This window comes from Lates calcarifer, linkage group LG7_1, assembly GCF_001640805.2.
Source record: "Lates calcarifer isolate ASB-BC8 linkage group LG7_1, TLL_Latcal_v3, whole genome shotgun sequence".
NCBI lineage: Eukaryota > Metazoa > Chordata > Actinopteri > Centropomidae > Lates > Lates calcarifer.
In genome coordinates this window covers 10,464,591-10,486,949 of record NC_066839.1, presented here as the reverse complement: position 1 = coordinate 10,486,949, position 22,359 = coordinate 10,464,591, and the positions used below count along the sequence as shown (strand labels likewise).

Here is a 22,359-nt window from a genome sequence, read left to right as displayed (position 1 = left end):
TTTACACTCCTTTGCTAACTCTAGTTTCAGATCGACAGCTTGAAAAATATCACAGTTTACACATGTGTACAATTTCATGAAGCCTTATATGTTTGGTTTATGTCTGCTATTTGTTGTTACCTTACCGTTCCTTCATCCTATATAATTTAATTCCAATTTTTGTGATTTTTATCTTTTAATTTTAAAGGTACTCTGTTGAGTTTTGGATGATTGGTGAAATCAAGCAGTGTAGAAAGCTGCAACAAACCAAAAACCACCATACGAGGCAGTAATCTACAGTAATGTATGGTGCATGCAAGCCACAAAAAGTGAGAAAAAGAGAAAGAAACAGAAATAGAAAAGAATAAAAAGAAGACTAAGAAGATAAACAGATGACATTAGATGCAGAACCTTGGCAACTGAAAAAGTGAGATCACCCCTTAAAATACCTCACTAAGAAGGTAAACATAACTGGCTTTTACCTCAAAAATAGCAAAGTTGGGGCCACAATAAGGTCCCTCAGTTTCCTGCTATTTTACTAATGGCCAGTCAGTGGCAGCAACGCACCAAAAAACATAGCAATGCAGCATTAAAAGCAAGCAGAATTCTGCTGGCTAATGTAAATAAAGATCAAAATTTGGCCCTGCAAATGTTAAATGAGAAAGGAAATACATTCAGAAAGTTTTTAGGCATCAAGGACATACACAGTTTGTTTTGTTGAGAAACACTCAACAGAAACATAGCTGTGTCTTGTTTAGAAGAAAACTATGTACCTTAAACTAAAATGTTTATCTCTGGGCTGAAAAAAATCAGCTGGTCTTGAGGTTAGCGATACTACAAAACCTTACATTTTAGGAAAATGTCACCCAAACTTCCACAAATCAATCACACTTTGTCTATTAGTCAAGTCCATCTAGTCTTCATTTACCATGATCCCATTACTCACCTGTAGGTGAAATGATAACCGGCTGCAGTTGCCGTTGCTCCCCAGCAGGTGGCAATGTGAGGGCTAAAGCCAGCACAGTTCCCAGGGAGGTGCCCACATACAGGCAGTGTGTCAAAGTGCTGTCCCCCTTCCGGGCGAAGGTCTCGCAGAAGTGGAAGGAGCTGATGGCCTCTCGGGCTTCCTTGTCGATGCTGGTGACGCTGGAGGAGCGAGAGCGGCTGAAAGAGTTGTCCCGGTGGTCTAATGGGTTGGCACCCCGCGGCGGGCATACAGACAGGAGGACAGTGAGGAGAAAACACAGAGAGGTAAAGCACCCGCAATGCAATGGCAATAGAAGACAGACAAGACAGATGTGGACACTGTGCTGTACACACAGAGTAAAATGATGAATAATAAGTGATACATTTTCATAGTCACAGTAAATGAAACAATTTGAAGGGTGTTTGAGTTGAAATTTCATGTGGGACCTGACAGATCTGTGAGGTATTGACAATGGTGGTCCAGGAAACAGGGAAAAAGAGCATGGATTTACATTCTTAACAGTTAGTAGATGTATAAAAGACCTATGTACATACAGAGAAATGGATCTAATAATTCTGTCAGTTGGTCAACAGAGAAGCATCACCTAAAACTGATAGCAATTTACAGTATTACAGCTGTCCTACAGTATATTGTACAATAGAAACAAATCCAGTGCAAATATGCATTTGCACATTTTCAGAAACCGATCAGCATTTTAAAAATGTTCCATTAGTTTTATTAGTACAAAATAACCAACTGTCAGGCACTTTGGCTACAGGTGTGCAACACTGGGACTTTTAAACAAGCACATTTTAATTTGACCCCTTATGAATCAAATGTTCCATCCATGGTACTTAAGAAAGTGAGAAAGTTGTACACCCCTGAGGAAGAAAATGTCTCTATATTTCATATTTGGAAATTTTAAAGGAACCAATCAGACAGAGAAAGGAAAGACATGAATAACAGAAGAGAAAGAGAAAGCTGCAGAGGTTACAGAAAGCTTTACAGTGAGATGGAGTGTGCAAAGTTTAGCCTAGCACCACTGACCTCTGATAAGACCCCCACCAAGGTCAAAAGGGAGTACTGAAGAGAATTTCACTCTGAATTTATTCCAAAAAATGTTATTTGGTTTAATGAGTTTCATTTCAGATCAGATCAGTGCTACTTTTTATCTCATGCAAACTTAGAAGTACATCTGCACAGCTTGCCAATTTTGAGGCTAATAACCAGATAAAACTGGACTAATGAAATGTGATGGAGTCCAGTTGGAGTGAGAAAGATATACTGCATATCATACAAATTGTTTGGAGACACGAAGTCAAGGCTTACCCAAGTCTGGCTTTAGCTCAGTAGGCAAGCTTAATTTCCGTGACATCTTTGCTGGAAAAAAGAGAACATCCCTCTTTACAAACACACGTCTAAGCTAACACACGATGCCATGCAAAGCTAGATAACTAGCGTTGGGGTAGGATTGTGCATACAGCTTGAATACACGAAAGACGACAAAAAAGGCTGTGGAACAAGTGCCCGGGGACTGTTTCATTGACTAGTAGAGCCAAAATGCTTTTCACAGGAGAGGACACTGCTTAAGGACAAAACCCTGTATTTCACAGAGGCATGCTGTGACAGACAAAACAAAGGAGGTGACCTCTGGTTGCACAATGCCCTGGAAGAGAGGACTGGTAAAGGTACATCAAAACTGCACAGCCATTCAGGACCCTCATGCCACAGGAGCATGCACCAAGAACAAGAAGGTAACAGGAAACAGAAAATATTGAACAGGAGATGGAAGAAGACAGTGGAGAAGATGGTCAAAAGTTATTATGGAAGTCTACTCATTATTATAGGCACAAGTGAAGTTAGGTTACAGTTTCATAACATGCTCTCATTAATAATTACCCCAAACTTTCTCAACAAATACAAACTACACTTGTTTACCATCTGCTAATAACTCTCACCATGATCACCTCACCTCCCATTTCTCCATCCCCATATAAATCCATATATTTTCATATAAGGCAAAATACATTGGACTGGATCACTAATAATTTCCCTCTGAGGGTGTGGATGAGGGTATTACATAGTATTTTTCCTATCTGTAGGTGAAAGAAGTAGAAGAATCTCTACTGAATGTGATAAAACCCACCTTAGCAAAAAACCCATAGGAATGCACTGTAAAGCAAGTTTAAAACATTTTGTTTTCACTTTGATTTGCATCCTTTGAATGTCTGATGCTCTTAATTGATGTTTTCTTCTTTTTTTGAATTCAAAGCATGCTGTTGTCCAGCTCCTGTGTTTAATTGGTATACAGATATATATATATATATTTTTTACCTTACCTTCTATTTACCTTAGAAGTTAAAGGCTCTGGACACCCACATAGGTGTTGTTTTTTTTTTTTTTTTTCTTTTTTTTTGCTTATTCTAGAGCATCCTCATGGGTGCAAAAAAAAGAGAGGATGGGGAAATGTAAATTAAGCTCAGTCTGAGATTAGAAGGTCTCAACAGGCAAAATTAGTGAAAACACCTGTGTGGGTGTACCAAGAGCGTGTAGGGCCTTTAAGGCAAGCTGAGCATTTGATGTGAGTAAGTCTTGTGAATTATCAGGTTTAAACATGGCTCAAGGCAAGTTTGCTGGAATCCACAATGTTGGCTTCAGTATAGTCTGGGCAAAGTCAAAAATTCCAGTCTCTAATGTAACAGCCATTAGATACTTACTCACTGGCACTTGAATCTGTAAGAGGTCGGAATTCTGAATCCCTTATTTGAGCAGGAGGAAAATAATTTATTTTACTTAAACAGTGGATATGTAATTATCTGTTTCATCAACACACACTTGAGGTACACAAAGACAATTGGACAGATGAGTTGGTCTCCGCTCTAAGGTGTCATCATACTGTACTGTACTATGGACAATCATATCGGGACAGATATGAAACGCAGGCACATTTACAATTTGACACTCGTGCTACATACATGTAGCATGCAACACGTTGTATAAGGCATCTAAGTGTACTGGGTGTCTATAGACAGCTGTAGTCCCACCCTGCTTCCAGGTTAGCCTCTGCTCCAAGAGCTTTCAGTTCTTGAGGTATAGTTCTCTGTCCATATACTTATGCGCTCAACAGTAAAATGGCACAAAAAAGAAAAAAAAAAACATACAGTTGTTTATGATTAATTACAGTGACAACCAAAAGACAGTGGAACAGAAGCTAACATGAAAGTGGATTCGAACTTCGGCTCTGTATTATTTAATCTGTTTCTTCCCACTGTGGTGACTATGACACGGACGACAGAGACAGTTTCTCTATGACAAAGAAAAGAAGAATAAAACAGGGGGGACAAATCTGGAGCATGTTTGTCCTGCCTACACAGCTTCTCATAAAAATCTCTGGCCAATCTTACCTCCTCTACCACCTCCATTGTAGAATTGCTGTAGATTGCTGTTTGACGTCAACACTTTAGGGGCAAAAGTAAAGTACAGTAAATGTGCAGTTAGAAACACCTTTTGGCTTACACAAGCTATCGCTCATGTTACCATGATGAGTCACTTTTTTTGTCCTTAGCAGCAAAACCACCCTTTTCATTTTAATACAGTTTTGATATAAAAATCCAGAGTCAAATACCAAGTTTTCTGATATAAAAACCTACACCGTAAAAACATCATCATCATTTAGAGAATATGGTATAATATTACAACTGTCTGCTTTTCATAAATAAAAATAGAAACTTTGGCTGGGTAAATCAAGGCAGGTGGAGGCTTTAATCCTTTTTAATTTTATAGCTTTCAAAGGTACATGACATCTAAATTTCTCATGTGCCAAAAATGAAAACCAATTAAACACACCAAGATGCATGTGATAAAAAATAAAAACCTGTGGGGGAACTTGACAGAAATGCATAGGAAAACCACCTCAATCCATCTCATGACAGTAAGTGGTTTAGTATTGATATTTGTAAGAGGTGCTGTCATTTTAAGTTTTAAATGCAAATCAAACTATTCCAAGAATTCTCTTGAATAAAGTGACACTATCCTGGCAATAATGGAGACCCACCTCATCATACTGCAGCTCGTTTCAAGATAAAACTGGTGAAAATGCGTGAAAAGGAGTTTAAATTATTTTCTTCCATTGGCAGGCTTTATCATTTACCAAAAAAGAAAAAGAAAAAAAAAAACACTTAGCCCTAGGCTAAATGACTTTTTAAGGCAGACATTTTTTGCAGGGAGGCACCTTATCTCTCTCCGTCCTATGAATAATGCAGAGCGGACAGATGTATCAGACCACAGTCTGGTGGCACCAGACATGGGGGCTGGGACAGTCATCATACCTGGAAAAAGTGGCAGGACTCCAGACTTTGAGATTTGTTTTCTGTCTGACCTTTTTAAAAAGCTCCTTATTTTCAGTGTGCTAATGCCAAGTTACCCCTAATGAGATGGATCTGGGCTGTTCTGTCTTCAAGCACCTTCAGCTGAAATACTAATGACGTAGATTAAGAGGGAGGCGAGTAAAAGAGCAACAGAGCATCTCACTGCTGCAAAACAGAATGCACGTTTACGCGATCATCAAAGGGATAAATATTTGCACTTAGAGGTGGTGCAGAAAGTGGTAAGCAACATAAAGTTGACAATGATAACTGTTTTTTTTTCCTACAGTACAATCTATTTTGTTTATAAAACTTTCATCTGGTCATATTCCCCGACATGAAAACTACTTCATATGAAAATGGATTAGGAAGAATCAGCTTCACAACAGTTCGCTCAGACTCATTTAAATGTTTAACTGAAAGATGATCCAAGTCACAAGTTAAATCATGTCATCTATGCGAGCAATATGTGAACTGTGATATCTTAACTCACAGTTATGCAATTATGCAGTTACTATGAATATGTGAAAAATACCCATGGCCCTTTAGTCTGACCATTTTATTTTTAACTAATACTCTGATTAACATAAATTAACAGGCTTCTCTACCAGAATGCAGAGTTTTTTAACAGTTCTCATTCAGTTTTCATAATTTTGAAAGCTGTCACACTGAATTAGCATCACAGAGATGGGATACATTTACAGCCTATAACCCAGTTTTCCAGGATACCGAGTGAGATTAAAACAAATTTATTCCTGTCTATTGAACTCTGCAAAGTGGTAAAAGAATGCATGCACAAAAGGCAAAAACTCTCAAAAACCCAGAAACGTACGGCATTAAACTCAAACAGTGCATTTCTAAAGACTGAGGTAGAATGAAATTGACAGCCAGACAATTTTATGGTTCAACAAAAAAAATCCTTCCACACAGTTCCAGTTTGATGAGCTACAATTTCAATAAAACTGTATTAAATGCAGAGGCTCTTTTGAAACATTAATCTTCTTCGCTACCCGGTGTGTCTCTTTCAAACACACAGCATTAAGACGTATATTTTTGACTTGTTCACTGTTTGGGTTTTGCATCTAGAAAACACAACATCTGTCTTATACCCCCAGCCACCCCCCCTTCCTTTCTCTCAATAAGACACTGAAGGACAGGTTACCTGAAGTGGGGGACTTGCAGCGGTCCTCTGACGTGGCTGAGCCCTCATTGATGTCGCACAGACCTGCAGCAGAGATCATACAATTGACCCTGTTAAATACAAAATAAAGTAACGCAAAAAAAAAAAAAAAAAAAAAAGTACTGGAGGTCAGGTATACCAGGTCACACACTGCCAATTCAGAGACAACTTCAAATCGTAACAAATTTTCAGGAGACTGGACAAGACTGTATGTACTATTGGATAATTTCTATGTCTATTGTTCTCTTCATTTAACAAGATGACAAACCTGCCCACAGAAAACTGTACTCCACACACATGCTGAATGTAAGATCTTCACTATTTCCTTGCCCATTTTGAAGTCTAAGTCCTCCCTTTTCCACTTGCATGTTTGTGTCTGAGTGCGCGCGTGTGTGTGTGACATTGTCCTGTGCGGCGGAAAGCCAAGCAGACAGCTGGCAGAGAAACACAGCTGGATGCCTGATTACTGCTCACACTCGCCAAGCTCTGACAGGTGCCAGCCCACTGCTCACCAGTCAGTGACACCAGATGCTCTGTGTGTATTTACTTGTGTATATGTGAGCATTTGTGTGTGTGTGTGTGTGTGTGTGTACATTAGAATGTGTGTGTGCACGCATGCTTAACATCTGTGTGCAAACTATCATAAACATCAAAAAGAAATCCATCAGCATCCACTCACACACACATACACACACATTGCTTACTAATTCATCCATCAACTTTCGCTTAAGTATGGGTAGTGCATCATCATGACACTGCAGCATCGCCTGCGTAGCTGCGCTGCCATCCTCTAACACATGGTGGCAGTGTGTCCATACTGAACGCATCCTATTATCTATCAGTGTGGCTGCAGTGGCAATGTGAGTAAAAGGGATGGGCTCTGATAGAGTGTGTGTGTGTGTGTGTGTGTGTGTGTCTGTCTGTGTGTGTGTGTGTTGATGAGAGGGAGTCGGACAGAGACAGAGAGAGACAAATGGACAAAAAGAGAGAGTCAACCACAGCCCACAGAGAGATTTTAGATGCAATGTGCGCTGCTGCTCTGACTTCTTTCATTCTCACATTCAGATCAGTTTACAGATAAGTTCACTTGAGACACTTGAAGACACCATCTAATTTTGCTTTCCAGTGCATCCCACCTTGTGATAAACAGATATTTCAGCTGCACCCAAAGTCAGGAATTAACAGGAAGAGAGGACGGAAAGCAAAAACCAAAGTTGACTGAGGTTCCTATGAGCTTCACTGTGCTTGCAAAGTTGACAAGTAGTATTTGATCTTCTGTGGAATTTTCTGGATTGTTTCATTTGCCTTTTAGACAAGAGAAGGGTTTGCAAATCTTGTTTCAATGACATGAAATAACATGTACAGCACTTCTATTTCAAACTTATAAAATCTAAGCTTGTTCTTGCTGAAATGAAAGGCTTTAGTACATGAACATGTACAAACAGTAAGTAACAATGCAATAAGTGGAAAGTGAAAAAATGTTAAGTATTATATGACATGGCCACCCCTTATTATCATTGGTAATGCAGGTCTCGCTTACACTGACGCAGTACTTGATACACAGAATTCAATTTATATATATAGCAAGTATTGCGCTTCTGCAAACATAATGACAGCATTATAAATTCAAGAGCCATTTGTCTATGTGTGTGTATATGCACAAAACCTGACTTGAGTTAATAACCATGGTTGCTCAGTGTAAAGGAATAAAGAATGTCTCACTTATCCCAGACTGACTTGGTTGTTCTGGTCTGTGATTACTCAGTTGTGGACATAAAACGATTGTGGTTTTACAGTAATAAGAAAGAAAACAAAAAAAACAACAACAACAAAAAACTTCCAAACTTCAACTGCTGTGTGTGTTTACAAAAGTTTTGAAGGTTTTTTTCTCTTTCCTTTCTCCTTCTTATCCCCTTTTCCCTCATTACCTCCAGAAGGCTGTCGTGTCTTTCTTGGCGACCGGGGCTGTCTCTGGTAGGGGTCATTGGAGCCGTAAAGCTCGACCGTCCCCAAGTTGAGCACTACTGTCTTCTGGATGTAATCCACCACTGCCAGACCGTTACTGTTGCCAAACACCACTCTGGGGAGCAGATTGAGAGAGTTGGGGAGGAGTAGGAGGAGGAGGAAGAAGCGGGGTGGGAGTGAAGTAAGAGAGACAAGGATGAGAAGGCAGAGAAATAGGTACAGACTGGTTAGAGACACTGCATATTTGTCTTCATATAGTGGCCTTCATTTTAGTAATTTTATTTTTTAACTTCAGATGATACAGCATGATAACGATAAAATACTTGACATTTTTCCAGAAAAGACTTCCATTTGACTCTAGCTTTGACTAAGATGTTACTGTGTGTATGTGTACTTACAGGCCGTAGGAGGAATTGAGCGCCAAACTCGTGATCTGCTGAGGAGGCTCTCCACTCACCCACACTAACTGGACCACCAAATCTACCTGGTAACCTGGAGACTGTTTCAGAGGAGTGCTGCGCACTCTGGAGAGTAAGAAGACACAGGAGTGGAATGGAGAAGAGCAGAGACAGTAAGGAGGGCATATAATGAAAAGGGAGAGAGACAACAACAACAGGAGAAAAAAAAAGAAAGATTTCAGAAAGAAAATGACAAGTGGTGCAGCTGCAGTTCAGAGGCAGTTGTGTGTTGAGGGTCTGGCATGAGTGGCTGCAAGGGGATGATGGGGAGGCTGAGGCTGAGAATGCTTCAGGCACTGACTAAGTCTGTGCAAGTGTGCTTGAGGCAAAAGGCAAGACTCTTGTGTGTATGAGCATGTGTATGTGTACAAGCGCTCCTGCTGTTTATGAGATTTTATGTAAGGCTTCTGTGTGTGCGTGTGTGTGTGTGTGTGTGTGTGTGTGTGTGTGTGTGTGTGTGTGTGTGTGTGTCTTTCATACTTGAGGCAGGGAATGTTGCCTCCATCTGAGTTGTTGCTGCTGGTGGAGGGGTGCGAAGGTGGGCCACTTGTCTGAGGGGAGGCGCCGGGTGTCGGATGTGCCGATGTCTGTTCCCCCCCTCCACCTCCACCATCTGGGGACTCTATGTCGTTCAGCTCGTACTGCATTCGCACCTCTAGTAGCTACATGAGATGACACACACACAGGTGTGTGTGAAAACGTCAGCAGAGGAGAAGATGTCAGCAACTTTATAAAAGAGGAGATCACAGCAGTCTTAAAAAACAATCCCTCGGGGATTGGGATGGGAAAAGTCTTATAGCCATGAATGACACCTGCATACATCCCAAGAGTCACTTTGATGATAGAGATCTGTTTGACGTGTGTGTGTGTGTGTGCATTTGTGTGTGTAGGCAGATTGAGAGTCAAAGAGGTCCTCCAATCCTGAAATATTCCATTCCTTCTAAGTCCTCCTTCAGGCTACTTCTCTGCAACCTCCGCCTTCACACTGACATACACACACATTGCCTAAACTCACACACACACACACAATGCTCATAAGCTCCTCTCTTTTTGCATTCTGTCAGTCTCATTAGCCCCACTGACATGTGGGAGTGAAGAGCGATCTGCGCCCTTCTTCAGATTCTCACTCCCCCCCCCCGTCTCGGTCCTCCTCTACCTTCATTTCTGCGAGGTTATAGAGAGGTGTTTGACCTTGTACAAAGGGAGGTTGTTCTCCTAATTATGGCTCGGCTACCTCTGCATATCTGCTCCTGATCCGCATCCCAGTCACACTCTCGGAGTGTTAAAAAAAAAAAAAAGTGCCTGAAATTTCTCTTGACACATGCATCAGCATTGGCAGTCACCCACAGAAAAAAAAATGTAAGGCTTCTAACAGGAAGGAGGCTGATCCCCTTCAAAGAACTGCTGCCGAGGTTCTCTTGAGCAAGGCGCCCGCAGATTCATGAAAAACCCCTGGCTTTAAGCTCGGTTTGTTTTATAGAACAAAAGATTATTTGGATATTTAGGACAAACAGTGCTGAACTCATAAAGGGCACCAGCTAGGGAAAAAAAATTAAAATTCATTAACAGACCTGCAAGGAAAAACACATCACAGCACTGCCCACGGACAGCACTTTGATTGACAAGTGATTTCTGTGAAGTCGAGAGCAACAGCAACACAGTGATGACTGCCTGGCAAGAAAAAATATTGCCAATATTATAAATAAATAAAGTGTCTTGCTGGTTACCAATTTAACACTCCACTGCTCCAATGACCAACAGCAGAGACTAAGCATATACGCACACACCCGTTTCACTTGTAATATAGGAGCTGTGAGCCTTCACTCAACAGATTAGGCAGAATTTCTCTTTATGTCATTAAACACTGACTCCCATCACACCCCCATAAGCACTTAACGTTGCTATCAAGGCAGATTATAATGACGGTCTAGCTTTGCTTGTTCACTGCTCTGTCTGTCGGCATGGCAACCATACTGCCTTTGACTCTGCAGATATTTAAACTGCGTATGTGTGTGTGTTGGTGTGTATGTCTCACAACATCTTAGTGATGGCGAGCTACAGAGCTCGCTCATTCACGTGTTAGAGCCATAAACTGTTTACCCACCTGCACCACCTCGGTAGTTACTTCCAGCTTGCTGAAGCGGTAGATGATGACGTTGGCTGACACCCCGGCTACGCACAGCATCCGGCTCTCGGGGCACCAGGACATAATCTGGATGGCGAAGGGGTCTTCGTCTGATGTCTCCGTGCTGCCCTTGTCTTCCTTGGACCGGTTTCTGTCAAACACCTTGGCTGTTTTGAGCTTGTAAAGCACCTGGAGCATTACTAGAAAAAAGCAGAGCAGAGAAAGTGTCAGTTACAATCCAGGGCCGTCAGACTGTATACAGACTCAGATAATTAATTATTTCGACAACTTAAACCTAGAATAGTTTATTTGAAAAAAAGAAAGTATTATCATCATTTTTACTTTAGTTTTTAAAGTTCTTTTTGAGATTTCCTTTATCTACCCCCTCCTCTCCAAAATTCTAATTGAGGCTCATAATGTCCTTTGTCATCTTTTGTTTGTCTGAAAATTTCCAGACAATTATTATAATTTTGTGAAGCATAAATAAAGGTTAGCCGCTGAAAGAACTCACTTGCAGAGGCATCCCAGAACTTCACAGTTCCATCAGCATGCCTGGGGATTGAAGAGAAGAAAGGAAAAAAGGAGAGAGCGAGGACGTGAGATGAATTTAAACATGCGACCTGCTGTCTTACAATGTCAGAGATAAAAAAGTTCAAAAACCAGTTTGTAAGATTTGGAGCATTAAAACATGTCTAGAGTATTGATTAAAGACACTTCTCAGTTACAAAAACATAATGGATAACTTTGCTCTTACAACTAAATCTGACATCTAGGTAGTAAACCAAAACAAATGAAATATTTATGAACTAAAATGCTCTCTTCAGTCTCCAGTTAATCATTTAAAACAAAACCATGGATCACTCCTTTAGAGTAACTAAGTATACTGTATGGCCAAAAATATAAGGACGTCTTTGTCTGCATACATTTTTGCTCTGGGGCTGTGCCCAGTTTAAGATCCAGATCTCTAGTTATGGGAAATATTAATGCTTCAGCACACACATATTTTAGACAATAGTGTGCTTCAAATGTTGTGCCAGCAGTTAAGTGACGGCCCTTTCCTGTTTCAACATGACAATGCCTCTATGCATGCAAGTGAGGTCCATAAAGAACTGGTTTCCCAGGTTTGATGCAGAAGGATTTTGACCAGCCTGCACAGAGCCATGACCTCAACCCAGTCCGACACCTGAGCCAGGCCTCATCGCCCACCATCAAATGCCTGACCTCACTAAAGCTCTTCTGACTGAATGGGAGCAAATCCCTGCAGAACAGGTTCCAAAATCTTCCCAGAGGAGTGGATGCTGTTATGGTAACATATCAGTTGGTTTTGGCATGACACGCTCAACAATCACATAAGGGTGAAATGTCCATATGTCAACCTATTTTTGGCCATTTAATGTGAATTCACTTTGTTATCCATATATTGATAATTGCCTAAAAAATGTGTAATGAGCGCGCACAGGATAACACTCATCAGCGGGCGCCAAAGAATGGCAGCTTCTCCATTTAGCATCACAGAAAAGAACACCGGCAGAAAATAACATGTATTTTGGTTGTCATATTTTTCTCTGCTCCTCATTGTTTTTGTTGCCAATTCAGCTGAGTGGATTGGGAGAGAAATATTTTTGCAGGCTGTGACACTCTTAGAGATAGAGAGGGAGAGAAACCTGGACAGAATAGCAATATAGCACGTAGGAGTGAGGACGGAGGGAGGAAGGAGAGGAGCGAGAAAGCCTCCTGCAGCCAAACCCATACCTCAATGTCACTCTTTCGGTGTGTGTGTTCGGTTAAAAACGCCCCCTCTCCCCTTGTTGACAGCTTAGTGTGGGATAATAAACATCAAAATGGAGCAAAGTGCACATGATTGGAATATATAAAGGTCTACGGTAAATATTTTAAGACAGGCTCCTCTGCTGTGTGACCTGACAGTGCAGGAGAGGTGAAAGTGATTGAGTTGCGGAGAGACGATAATGATAATCCTAATGAAATCAGTATTGTCTTACCCAGTGATGATGATCTCTGGGTAGCTCTGTGTGCCTTGACCCCAGTTTCCACCACTAATAGGCCATTCCTGGATAGACAGCAGACACACACATTGCATTAGAGAGAATGAGAGAGTACAGGAAGGAGTACAGCTTTGTCAATAAGCAGCGTGTCAATAGAAACATTGATTTCAGAAATAGATGACATGATAAAACTGCAAATGTGGGAGCACCGCATGGGAAAAACAGGCAGGAATCCTTTGTGTATGCCTCTCAGCATGTCTTGTAATTATAGATTATGCACCTCAGTGAGAGTGTGTTGCCATCCGAGAGTGTGTGTGCATGTGTATGTGTGTGTTGGCTTTGAACACGTTGACACATACAAAGGTCACCAGGATGACTCATGGTGATCTTTATGTGAGAATGCCCTCCTGCAGCTCAGCCAGGCCTTCGCTTCACGGAAAAAAAGAAGAGGAGGGAAAAAAAAGGAAAAGCAGGAGCTAGGCAGTTTGGGTCAGTACATGCTGACATTTCCAACAGAAAGCTAGAACAAGGCGACAGGGAAAAGACCATGGGCATATATAATAGCTGAAAGAGCAGGGGGTCTGTCTTAGATGATACAGGGGTGAGAGAAGAGAATGAGAGGAGAGAGGAGGTGTACAGAAAGAGTGGAGGATTGTTAGAGACTATTATATACTCCATTTAACTTCACGGAAACATTGAGAAATATACTTTAGTGCCACTAATGCAAATTATCGTGGTATGTGGAGTCATGTATTAATGTGTCCTTTACGCTGTAACCTTGTTGTTCTTGGTGTATGGCATGATGGTTAGAGGGTGTAGTGTGGGACATTTACATTTCTAATTTAGGCATTTAGCTCTTTTATGGCACCGCTATCCAGAGCTACATGAAAGAAAATTCCGCCCTCAGGATACAATTACATTTTCATAGTTTATTAATCTGTGATAGGAGGTGTGTTCAAAGAGTTATTTTGTGATGAAGCAGTTGTATTATTTTTTTTTTTTTTGAAAGTTAAAAATTTGTCTTGTCTGCTTCTCCTTAAGAATGTTGCTTAAATAGTTACATTCAGTGATGACAAGTAGCAGTGTTATGGTTTGGGTTAGTTTGTCTTTGTGTTGTGCTTTTTCTCTCTGTTCCCCCTTCCCTTTTTTCTGTTTGGTTGCAGAGCTGGTGTGTTGCTAGGGGTGTGGCTGTCTCCTCCTGCTGGCTGATTACACACACCTGTTTCCACTCCGCTCGTTCTCTCTTCGCCTTCTTAAGCCCGGCCTTCACCCCAGCCCTTTGCCAGAGTATTCCTTGCTGTATCCAGTGTGCAAGCTCTCAACGCTACCTGTGTTTTTGGATTCTCCTGTTCTCTGTGGCTACCTGTGTTCTCCAGTGGCAGCGTTTTCTGTTCCTCGTGTCTTCAGTACTTTCTTTAGTCAGCCAGTCGCCTGCCACGCTGCCTGCCTATTGTTCCTGTGTTTTTCATCAGTGCCTGATTAAAGAGCCATCTGTTGGTACCTACCTGTGTGTGTGTTCTCTGCATTGGGGTCCTAAACTAGAGTTCATAACAGAATACTCTGGCCCAGCATGGACCCCGCAGAGATTGAGAGGGTAAAACTCGCTCTCACCTCTCAAGGAGCACGGGTGGGCCAACATGAGGATGCTCTGAAGGATATCACGGACAAGCTGCTCTGCCTGGCCTCCAGCATGACCCAACTCGACGCCCGCCTGGACCAGGTCTCCACGCAGCTTACCTCTCTGGCGGCTCCTGTTCCCTCTTCGGCTCCACCAGTCCATCCTCCAGCCCCGACTACTTCTCCTACCCTGCCCAGCCTTCCTCGTGAGCCCTTTATCCCCACTCCGGTCAGGTATTCAGGAGAAGTAGGGTCTTGTAGTCAGTTTCTCCACCAGTGTTCATTAGTTTTTGACCAGCAGCCCTTATCCTACTCAGCCGACAGGTCCAAGATCGCTTTTGTTAGTAGCTTACTTTCAGGGAAGGCGTCAGCATGGGCAGTAGCCACAGCTAATGCTAACTCACCTGCTTGGCAAACATACCATTCTTTTTGCTGTGAGTTCCGTAGAGTTTTCGACCACCCACTCCGGGGCAAGGTAGCTGGTAACCGGCTACTCTCCCTACGTCAGGGATCCCTCACGGTAGCTGCTTATTCAGTAGATTTCCGCATTCTCGCTGCCGAGTGTGGGTGGGATGAAGGGGCTTTACAAGGGTTATTTCTGCAAGGGCTCAGTGAGGAACTCAAAGATGAACTTGCTTCTCGGGATGAGACCTCTTCTCTGGAGGAGCTAATCTCCTTGGCTATCCGTTTGGACAATCGCCTTAGCGAGAGACGCAGGGAAAGGGCAGTCAGAATTAGGGCCCCTTCCCTTCGATCAAAGTCCCCTCGACCCTCTGGTCCCATGGTACCTTGCCCTCCTCCGGAGCCACCTTCTGCCTGTACATCTCCCCCAGCTGCCTCTTCCTCCCCCTGCAGAGAGGAGCCTATGCAGTTGGGGAGGATGAGACTCACCCCCACTGAACGTCAACGCCGCTTCCTCCAGAGACTGTGCCTCTACTGTGGTGGTGAGGGTCATGTCCTCGCTCTCTGTCCCTTACGACCAAAAGATTTGGCTCATCAACCTCTAGGGGAACGTTGGTGAGCCGAACTTCTGCTGTTCCCCCATCCTCCAAACGTTTTTCTCTGAAAGGGACTGTTTCCTGGTCTAAAGAGGGCATTCCTCTCCCTGTCCTAGTGGACTCTGGTTCGGACGACAATTTCATAGACTCTGGTATTGTTTCCCGTTTTGACATCCCCTCAGAACCCCTTCCTGAACCCAAGGACGTTTTTGCCCTCGATGGTCGCCTTCTGGCCCATGTCACTCTCCGAACTATTCCTGTGTCCCTGCTCCTCTCTGGCAATCATCGAGAAGATATTTCCTTTTTCATAATCCCCTCACCATCTTCTTCTCTGGTATTAGGCCTTCCCTGGCTCAAGCTCCACAACCCACACATAGACTGGTCCACTCTATCCATTACTAATTGGAGTTTATTTTGTCACTCCCACTGTCTCCACTCGGCCATTCCCACCACCATCTCTGCTCCTGGAACCCCTAAACCCATAGATCTTTCCTCAGTTCCCCAGCAGTATCATGACCTCCAGGAGGTGTTCAGCAGGGACCGGGCTCAATCTCTGCCTCCTCATAGACCTTATGACTGCAGTATTGATCTGCTCCCTGGAGCCCCCTATCCATCCAGCAAGCTCTATAACCTCTCCAAGCCTGAAAGGGAGGCTATGGAGACCTACATCTCTGACTCTCTGGCAGCAGGTCTCATCCGTCCTTCCTCTTCGCCCTTGGGAGCAGGATTTTTTTTTGTAGAAAAGAAGGACAAGACTCTTCGGCCCTGTGTAGACTACAGGGGACTTAATGAGATCACTGTTAAGAATAAGTACCCTCTTCCCCTGATCGATTCTGCCTTCGCTTCCCTCCACCAGGCCACCATCTTCACCAAGTTGGATCTACGTAATGCTTACCACTTGGTGCGGATCAAGGAGGGGGATGAATGGAAGACCGGATTCAACACTCCTCTCGGTCATTTTGAGTACCTTGTCATGCCTTTTGGGTTAACCAACGCACCTGCTGTCTTCCAATGTCTCATCAACGATGTCCTCCGTGATATGCTCAACCGGTTTGTTTTTGTCTACCTGGATGACATTTTGATTTTCTCCCGCACCCCTGATGAACATGTACAACACGTCCGGCTAGTTTTGCAAAGACTTTTGGAGAACCGTCTTTTTGTTAAAGCCGAGAAGTGTGAGTTTCATGTCCCCTCAGTCAGTTTCCTGGGCTTTGTGGTGGAAAAAGGGCAGGTCAGGTCTGACCCTGCCAAGATTAAGGCAGTGGTTGAATGGCCCACTCCCACCGACAGGAAGCAACTACAGCGGTATCTTGGGTTCGCTAATTTCTACCGCAGATTCATTCGCGATTACAGTAGAGTGGCTGCACCTCTTACTAAGTTAACCTCTGTCAAATCACCTTTTGTTTGGTCCCCTGCGGCTGAGGCCGCTTTTACTAAGTTAAAGAGTTTATTTTCCTCTGCTCCCGTGTTGTGTCACCCTGATCCCTCTGTCCAGTTTGTTGTAGAGGTTGATGCCTCGGACTCTGGTGTGGGAGCGGTCCTGTCTCAACGGTCCACCTCTGACCAGAAACTCCACCCCTGTGCGTTCTTCTCCCGCCGTCTCACACCTGCGGAGAGGAACTATGATGTGGGGAATCGGGAGCTGCTGGCAGTGGTGCTGGCCCTCCAGGAGTGGAGGCACTGGCTGGAGGGTTCTACACACCCTTTTATTGTTTGGACTGACCATAAGAACCTGTCTTACCTCCGTTCTGCCCGCAGACTCAACTCCCGTCAGGCTCGGTGGGCTTTGTTCCTGGGCCGATTTAACTTCACCCTCACCTACCGGCCAGGCTCCAGGAACGCCAAGCCTGATGCCCTCTCTCGCCAGTTCTCTTCCCCCGTTGAAGGTCCTGCGGTGGACACCATTCTGCCTTCCTCCTGTGTGGTGGGAGCTGCCAGGTGGGAGATTGAGCAGCTGGTCCAGGAGGCCCTGTCTGATCATCCTACCCCGGAGGGTGGTCCTCCCAACCGCCTGTTTGTCCCAGAGCCTGTCCGTTCCCCTGTGCTCCAGTGGGGGCACTCCTCCAAGGTGGCATGCCATCCTGGGTTTCACCGGACCCTGGCTCTGCTTCGTCAGCGTTTCTGGTGGCCCTCCATGTCCGCTGACACTAAGGAGTTCGTCTCTGCCTGCTCAGTCTGTGCCCGGAACAAGTCTTCTCATCGTGCTCCTGCTGGTCTCCTACGCCCTCTTCCCATACCCCATCGTCCCTGGTCTCACATTGCCGTGGACTTCGTCACTGGACTGCCACCATCTGATGGTAACAACACCATTCTCACTGTTATTGACCGATTCTCCAAGTCTGTCCATTTTATCCCGCTCTCTAAACTTCCCTCTGCCCTAGAGACTGCTAATCTACTCATTCAGCATGTGTTCAGGCTTCATGGAATCCCCCAGGACATCGTCTCCGACAGAGGACCTCAGTTTTCCTCCAGAGTTTGGCAGGCTTTTTGCCGAGCTGTGGGGGCTACAGCCAGTCTATCCTCTGGTTACCATCCCCAGACTAATGGCCAGACTGAGCGGGCCAACCAGGATCTGGAGGCAGCCCTTCGCTGTGTTGCCTCTAATCACCCAGTCTCCTGGTCTTCCCACCTTCCCTGGATCGAATATGCTCACAACTCCCTGGTCAGCTCAGCCACAGGTATGTCTCCTTTTATGGCTGCTAATGGCTTTCAGCCTCCTCTCTTCCCTGCTCAGGAGACCGAAGTGGCAGTTCCCTCGGTGCAGGCGCACCTCCAGCGTGCCCGCCAAGTCTGGCGTGAAGCCCAAGCAGCTCTAGCCCGTACTGCGGCTCGGAACCAGAGGTTGGCTGATCGTCACCGCACTCCTGCTCCCCTGTATCAACCCGGCCAGAAGGTCTGGCTTTCCACCCGTGATCTTCCTCTCAGGTCTGACTCCCGCAAACTCTCCCCCAGATACATCGGCCCATACACTATCGACCGCATCATCAACCCCAGTGTGGTGAGACTCCAGTTGCCCCCCTCCCTCAATATCCACCCGTCTTTTCATGTCTCCCTGCTCAAGCCTGTCTCCACCAGTCCTCTGTGCCCTCCGGCCGAACCCCCTCCACCCCCCCGGATCATCGATGACCACCCTGCGTTCACTGTCCGGCAGCTGTTGGATGTGCGGAAGCGGGGTCGGGGCTTTCAATACCTGGTGGACTGGGAGGGGTACGGGCCAGAGGAACGTTCCTGGATCACTCGCTCACTCATCCTGGACCCTGAACTCATTAATGACTTTTACACCAGGCATCCCGACAAGCCTGGTAGGCCGCCAGGAGGCGTCCGTTGAGGGGGGGGTACTGTTATGGTTTGGGTTAGTTTGTCTTTGTGTTGTGCTTTTTCTCTCTGTTCCCCCTTCCCTTTTTTCTGTTTGGTTGCAGAGCTGGTGTGTTGCTAGGGGTGTGGCTGTCTCCTCCTGCTGGCTGATTACACACACCTGTTTCCACTCCGCTCGTTCTCTCTTCGCCTTCTTAAGCCCGGCCTTCACCCCAGCCCTTTGCCAGAGTATTCCTTGCTGTATCCAGTGTGCAAGCTCTCAACGCTACCTGTGTTTTTGGATTCTCCTGTTCTCTGTGGCTACCTGTGTTCTCCAGTGGCAGCGTTTTCTGTTCCTCGTGTCTTCAGTACTTTCTTTAGTCAGCCAGTCGCCTGCCACGCTGCCTGCCTATTGTTCCTGTGTTTTTCATCAGTGCCTGATTAAAGAGCCATCTGTTGGTACCTACCTGTGTGTGTGTTCTCTGCATTGGGGTCCTAAACTAGAGTTCATAACAAGCAGTTAGCAACACAGTCACACAGGTCTGTAATTTCATGACAATTTCCTACAAAGTTTCTCAGAAATAACTATGTAATTTGGCACTAACTATAGGAACAAGACCACAGGCTCTATTTCCTGAAATAGGGCGCAGATGCAAACGCAAATGGGCATGACCACAAACTTTTGTTTTGCAATTTTTGTGACCACAGGCACTGGTGCACAACCAGGCACAGCTGGGCGTGATGTGGAAGAGAGGCTAAATACATAATTAATAGAATGAATACAGAATCAGGAGGAGGAGTTAGGGTGAGTTGACCAATTACGTAAACTCCTGAGGATGTCTGGAGTCTGACTGAGGTCTCTCACAGAGAGGAAAAATGCTCTTCTCTTTGAATGACCGCAGCTTCCAAAATGTAAAATATATATCTATCTATCTATCTATCTATCTATCTATATATATATATATATATATATATATATATAATCACACACTGTCAATATGCTGTCAGTGGTATAATTAACAAGCAGCTGATGTATATTAAGAATATTGGCAGGGCTGGTAAGTTGTGCAAACAATGAGGTTACTGGTTAATTAATTTTTTAAATTCTTCTCTGCATGTTTGTGTCTTACACAATGAATACAATAAATACTGTCCTTATTTATCCAACAGGAAAAATGTGAAACAGCCCTTGTATCTTCTTATGTCTTTAGAGACACAAATACAAAATAGTGTTTAGACATTTACCAGTTAGTATTTAGAAAAACATACAAGGTCAGTTAATATCAAAACCCAGTGTCTCATCAAGAGATTTAAATGTGTAATGAAGATATGCAGGCTGAACCAGCTGTGTGTAAAGTAAGCAGGGTTTTGGAGAGGCATGAGTGTGCACTAATGCCACAGAGTCAGTTCTGAGCAGAAGGAGAAACAAGTGAACATAATTCCCTGAAATTATGCAGGGTGTTTCTACTTCTGAATGAACTATCAGTGCATTTATTTTATCCCTCTCTTGCTTTGGTGTGCCTACACAGTATCCTGCGCCCCAAGCTTTTGCCTTCACTGTCAAGAGGCACCTCGGAGCCTGCACTTAATTATGGGTCAGGTCTTATATTAAAGGGTCAAGTATGGTCCTGAATTTACTTAGAGATAACTGCAGGTAACAGATCAGGTGCAGGGTTGAAAACTGCACCTGTACAGGACTCTGCTCTAAAAAACTTTTCATTAACACGTCTTATTTGCTCAAGGCATATAGGACAAATCATTTTGTGTTGTTTCTGCTTATATAAGCCACAAATGCAAATAGTCTATGAAATGACTGTAAGTGGCAAAACAGAAAACTCACCATAATAATCCTTTTAACATGAGAGAAAAAAATATTTTGACCTGAGAGTCTGGACTTTGGCTTTTAATAAAAATGTCCTGACAGAGCCGATGGAGCTGAGGATTCATCCTGAAGACAGCCACGTTACTCCAAATAACTTTACTCTCAGTGAAAGCTGTCCAGTCTGATGTTTATAAAAACAGAGAACCTTATTTTATATTAGTTCCTGTCCGATCCTGTTGCAGTGTCTGGAGATTTGAATAATTTATGAAGTCACACTGCTGTGACATTCATGTGTAAAACTACGCACAGCCTTTCTCTGAAATCAGACACTAGATGAAACCCCAAGAATCATTTCTGCTGTTGTGTGTTTCATGAACTACACAGAAAAGATGCGACATTTTACAAGTTGTTTTATGCAGCTCATTTAAACATGCAAATGTGTAAATCTTGTCTACAGGAAACAATACAATACAATTCGAAATAATCAGAGAACGAATAATAAATAAATATATAATGAATATTTACTTTGGTTTAAATTTTCTTTCAAAGACATTTCTATTTTCCCAATAATTAATAGAAATCATATAGTTTTTTCCAAGAGACTCCTTTTCAAAACTTTTTTTCATCAGCAAACAACAGGATGCAGTCTTACAACATATAGCCGAGGTTTACCTTTTTGCTGTAGCCCTGACGTTTCTGCCGCGAGCCAACAGAGTAAAGTGCAGGTATGAGGTCCACAGGGCAGTCGGCAAAGTACTCGCAGCAGGTCACAGGAGACTCGTGGATAGTCAGAGGATAGGGGTTCTCGAATATGGGGTAACTGTTAACAAGAGAGCAAAGAAACAAGGTTGTGCTTCATTAAATTAGTCTGTCTGCCCAGCATTAGTCTCATTCAATATCAAACACGAACTAAAGAATATGATTTCTGAGAGTAAGTTATACCATGATACAAAGAGGTGGTGATATATAATAAAGAAAACAAGCACTAATACTGTAGGTCAACTTGGGTATTTGAAGATTCCAACTCACCCATTTTGTGCAAGGTCGATCACCACTAAATCCTTTTCCAGAAGGACCACGACAGCGTAAGGTTCCTGAAAATCTGCACAGAGGAAACACACGAGAGAAGTCATTCATCACGCCACACTTTTAGTAGTTTTGTAATTCCTTGAGCGAGAGAACTCCCCTGAAAGCTGCAAAACCACAGGGGAAGAATTTCTCAGACTTCATATGGCAAATGTTATTACCATATCTGTGCCCTGAAGATATGAGGGCAGGAATGCTTAATATTTAAAATGTATTAATCTGTGTGATTTCTACCTGTGGGGGATATTGCGCTGGTTGAATATTTGTATCAGTCTGATTCAGGAGTAGAATTTCATATGCCACCTTATAATAGATTTTAAACTGTTTAATGAATGATAACAACACTGTCATCTATGGATGTAGATGTACTGGCACAACAATGGAGCCAGTACAGATTCCACCATGCTGCTCAATAAAATAGATTCATATATTTCCTATTCTACTCAGTCTTCCAGTAGAAAAGTGATAAGACTCAAGCTATTGTTGTCTTGGAGGTAAATA

The 22,359-nt window shown here is 43.5% G+C and overlaps 1 protein-coding gene across 2 annotated transcripts in view; it reads right to left on the bottom strand.

Moving 5' to 3' along the window:
• The window catches only part of stxbp5a (syntaxin binding protein 5a (tomosyn)), a 94,791-nt gene that overhangs the window by 6,266 nt on the left and 66,166 nt on the right, over positions 1-22,359 (bottom strand). The window contains exons 11-22 of one of the 2 annotated variants that reach the window (XM_051071864.1): positions 21,802-21,874; positions 21,445-21,592; positions 13,039-13,106; positions 11,550-11,590; positions 11,018-11,238; positions 9,394-9,575; positions 8,854-8,979; positions 8,419-8,570; positions 6,473-6,535; positions 4,351-4,404; positions 2,277-2,326; positions 926-1,208 (exon numbers count right to left, since the gene is read on the bottom strand). In XM_051071864.1, coding sequence (XP_050927821.1) covers positions 926-1,208; positions 2,277-2,326; positions 4,351-4,404; positions 6,473-6,535; positions 8,419-8,570; positions 8,854-8,979; positions 9,394-9,575; positions 11,018-11,238; positions 11,550-11,590; positions 13,039-13,106; positions 21,445-21,592; positions 21,802-21,874 — 1,461 coding nt within the window. The remainder of the gene's footprint in view (positions 1-925; positions 1,209-2,276; positions 2,327-4,350; positions 4,405-6,472; positions 6,536-8,418; positions 8,571-8,853; positions 8,980-9,393; positions 9,576-11,017; positions 11,239-11,549; positions 11,591-13,038; positions 13,107-21,444; positions 21,593-21,801; positions 21,875-22,359) is intronic. The other variant, XM_051071863.1, reaches the window with a different exon arrangement.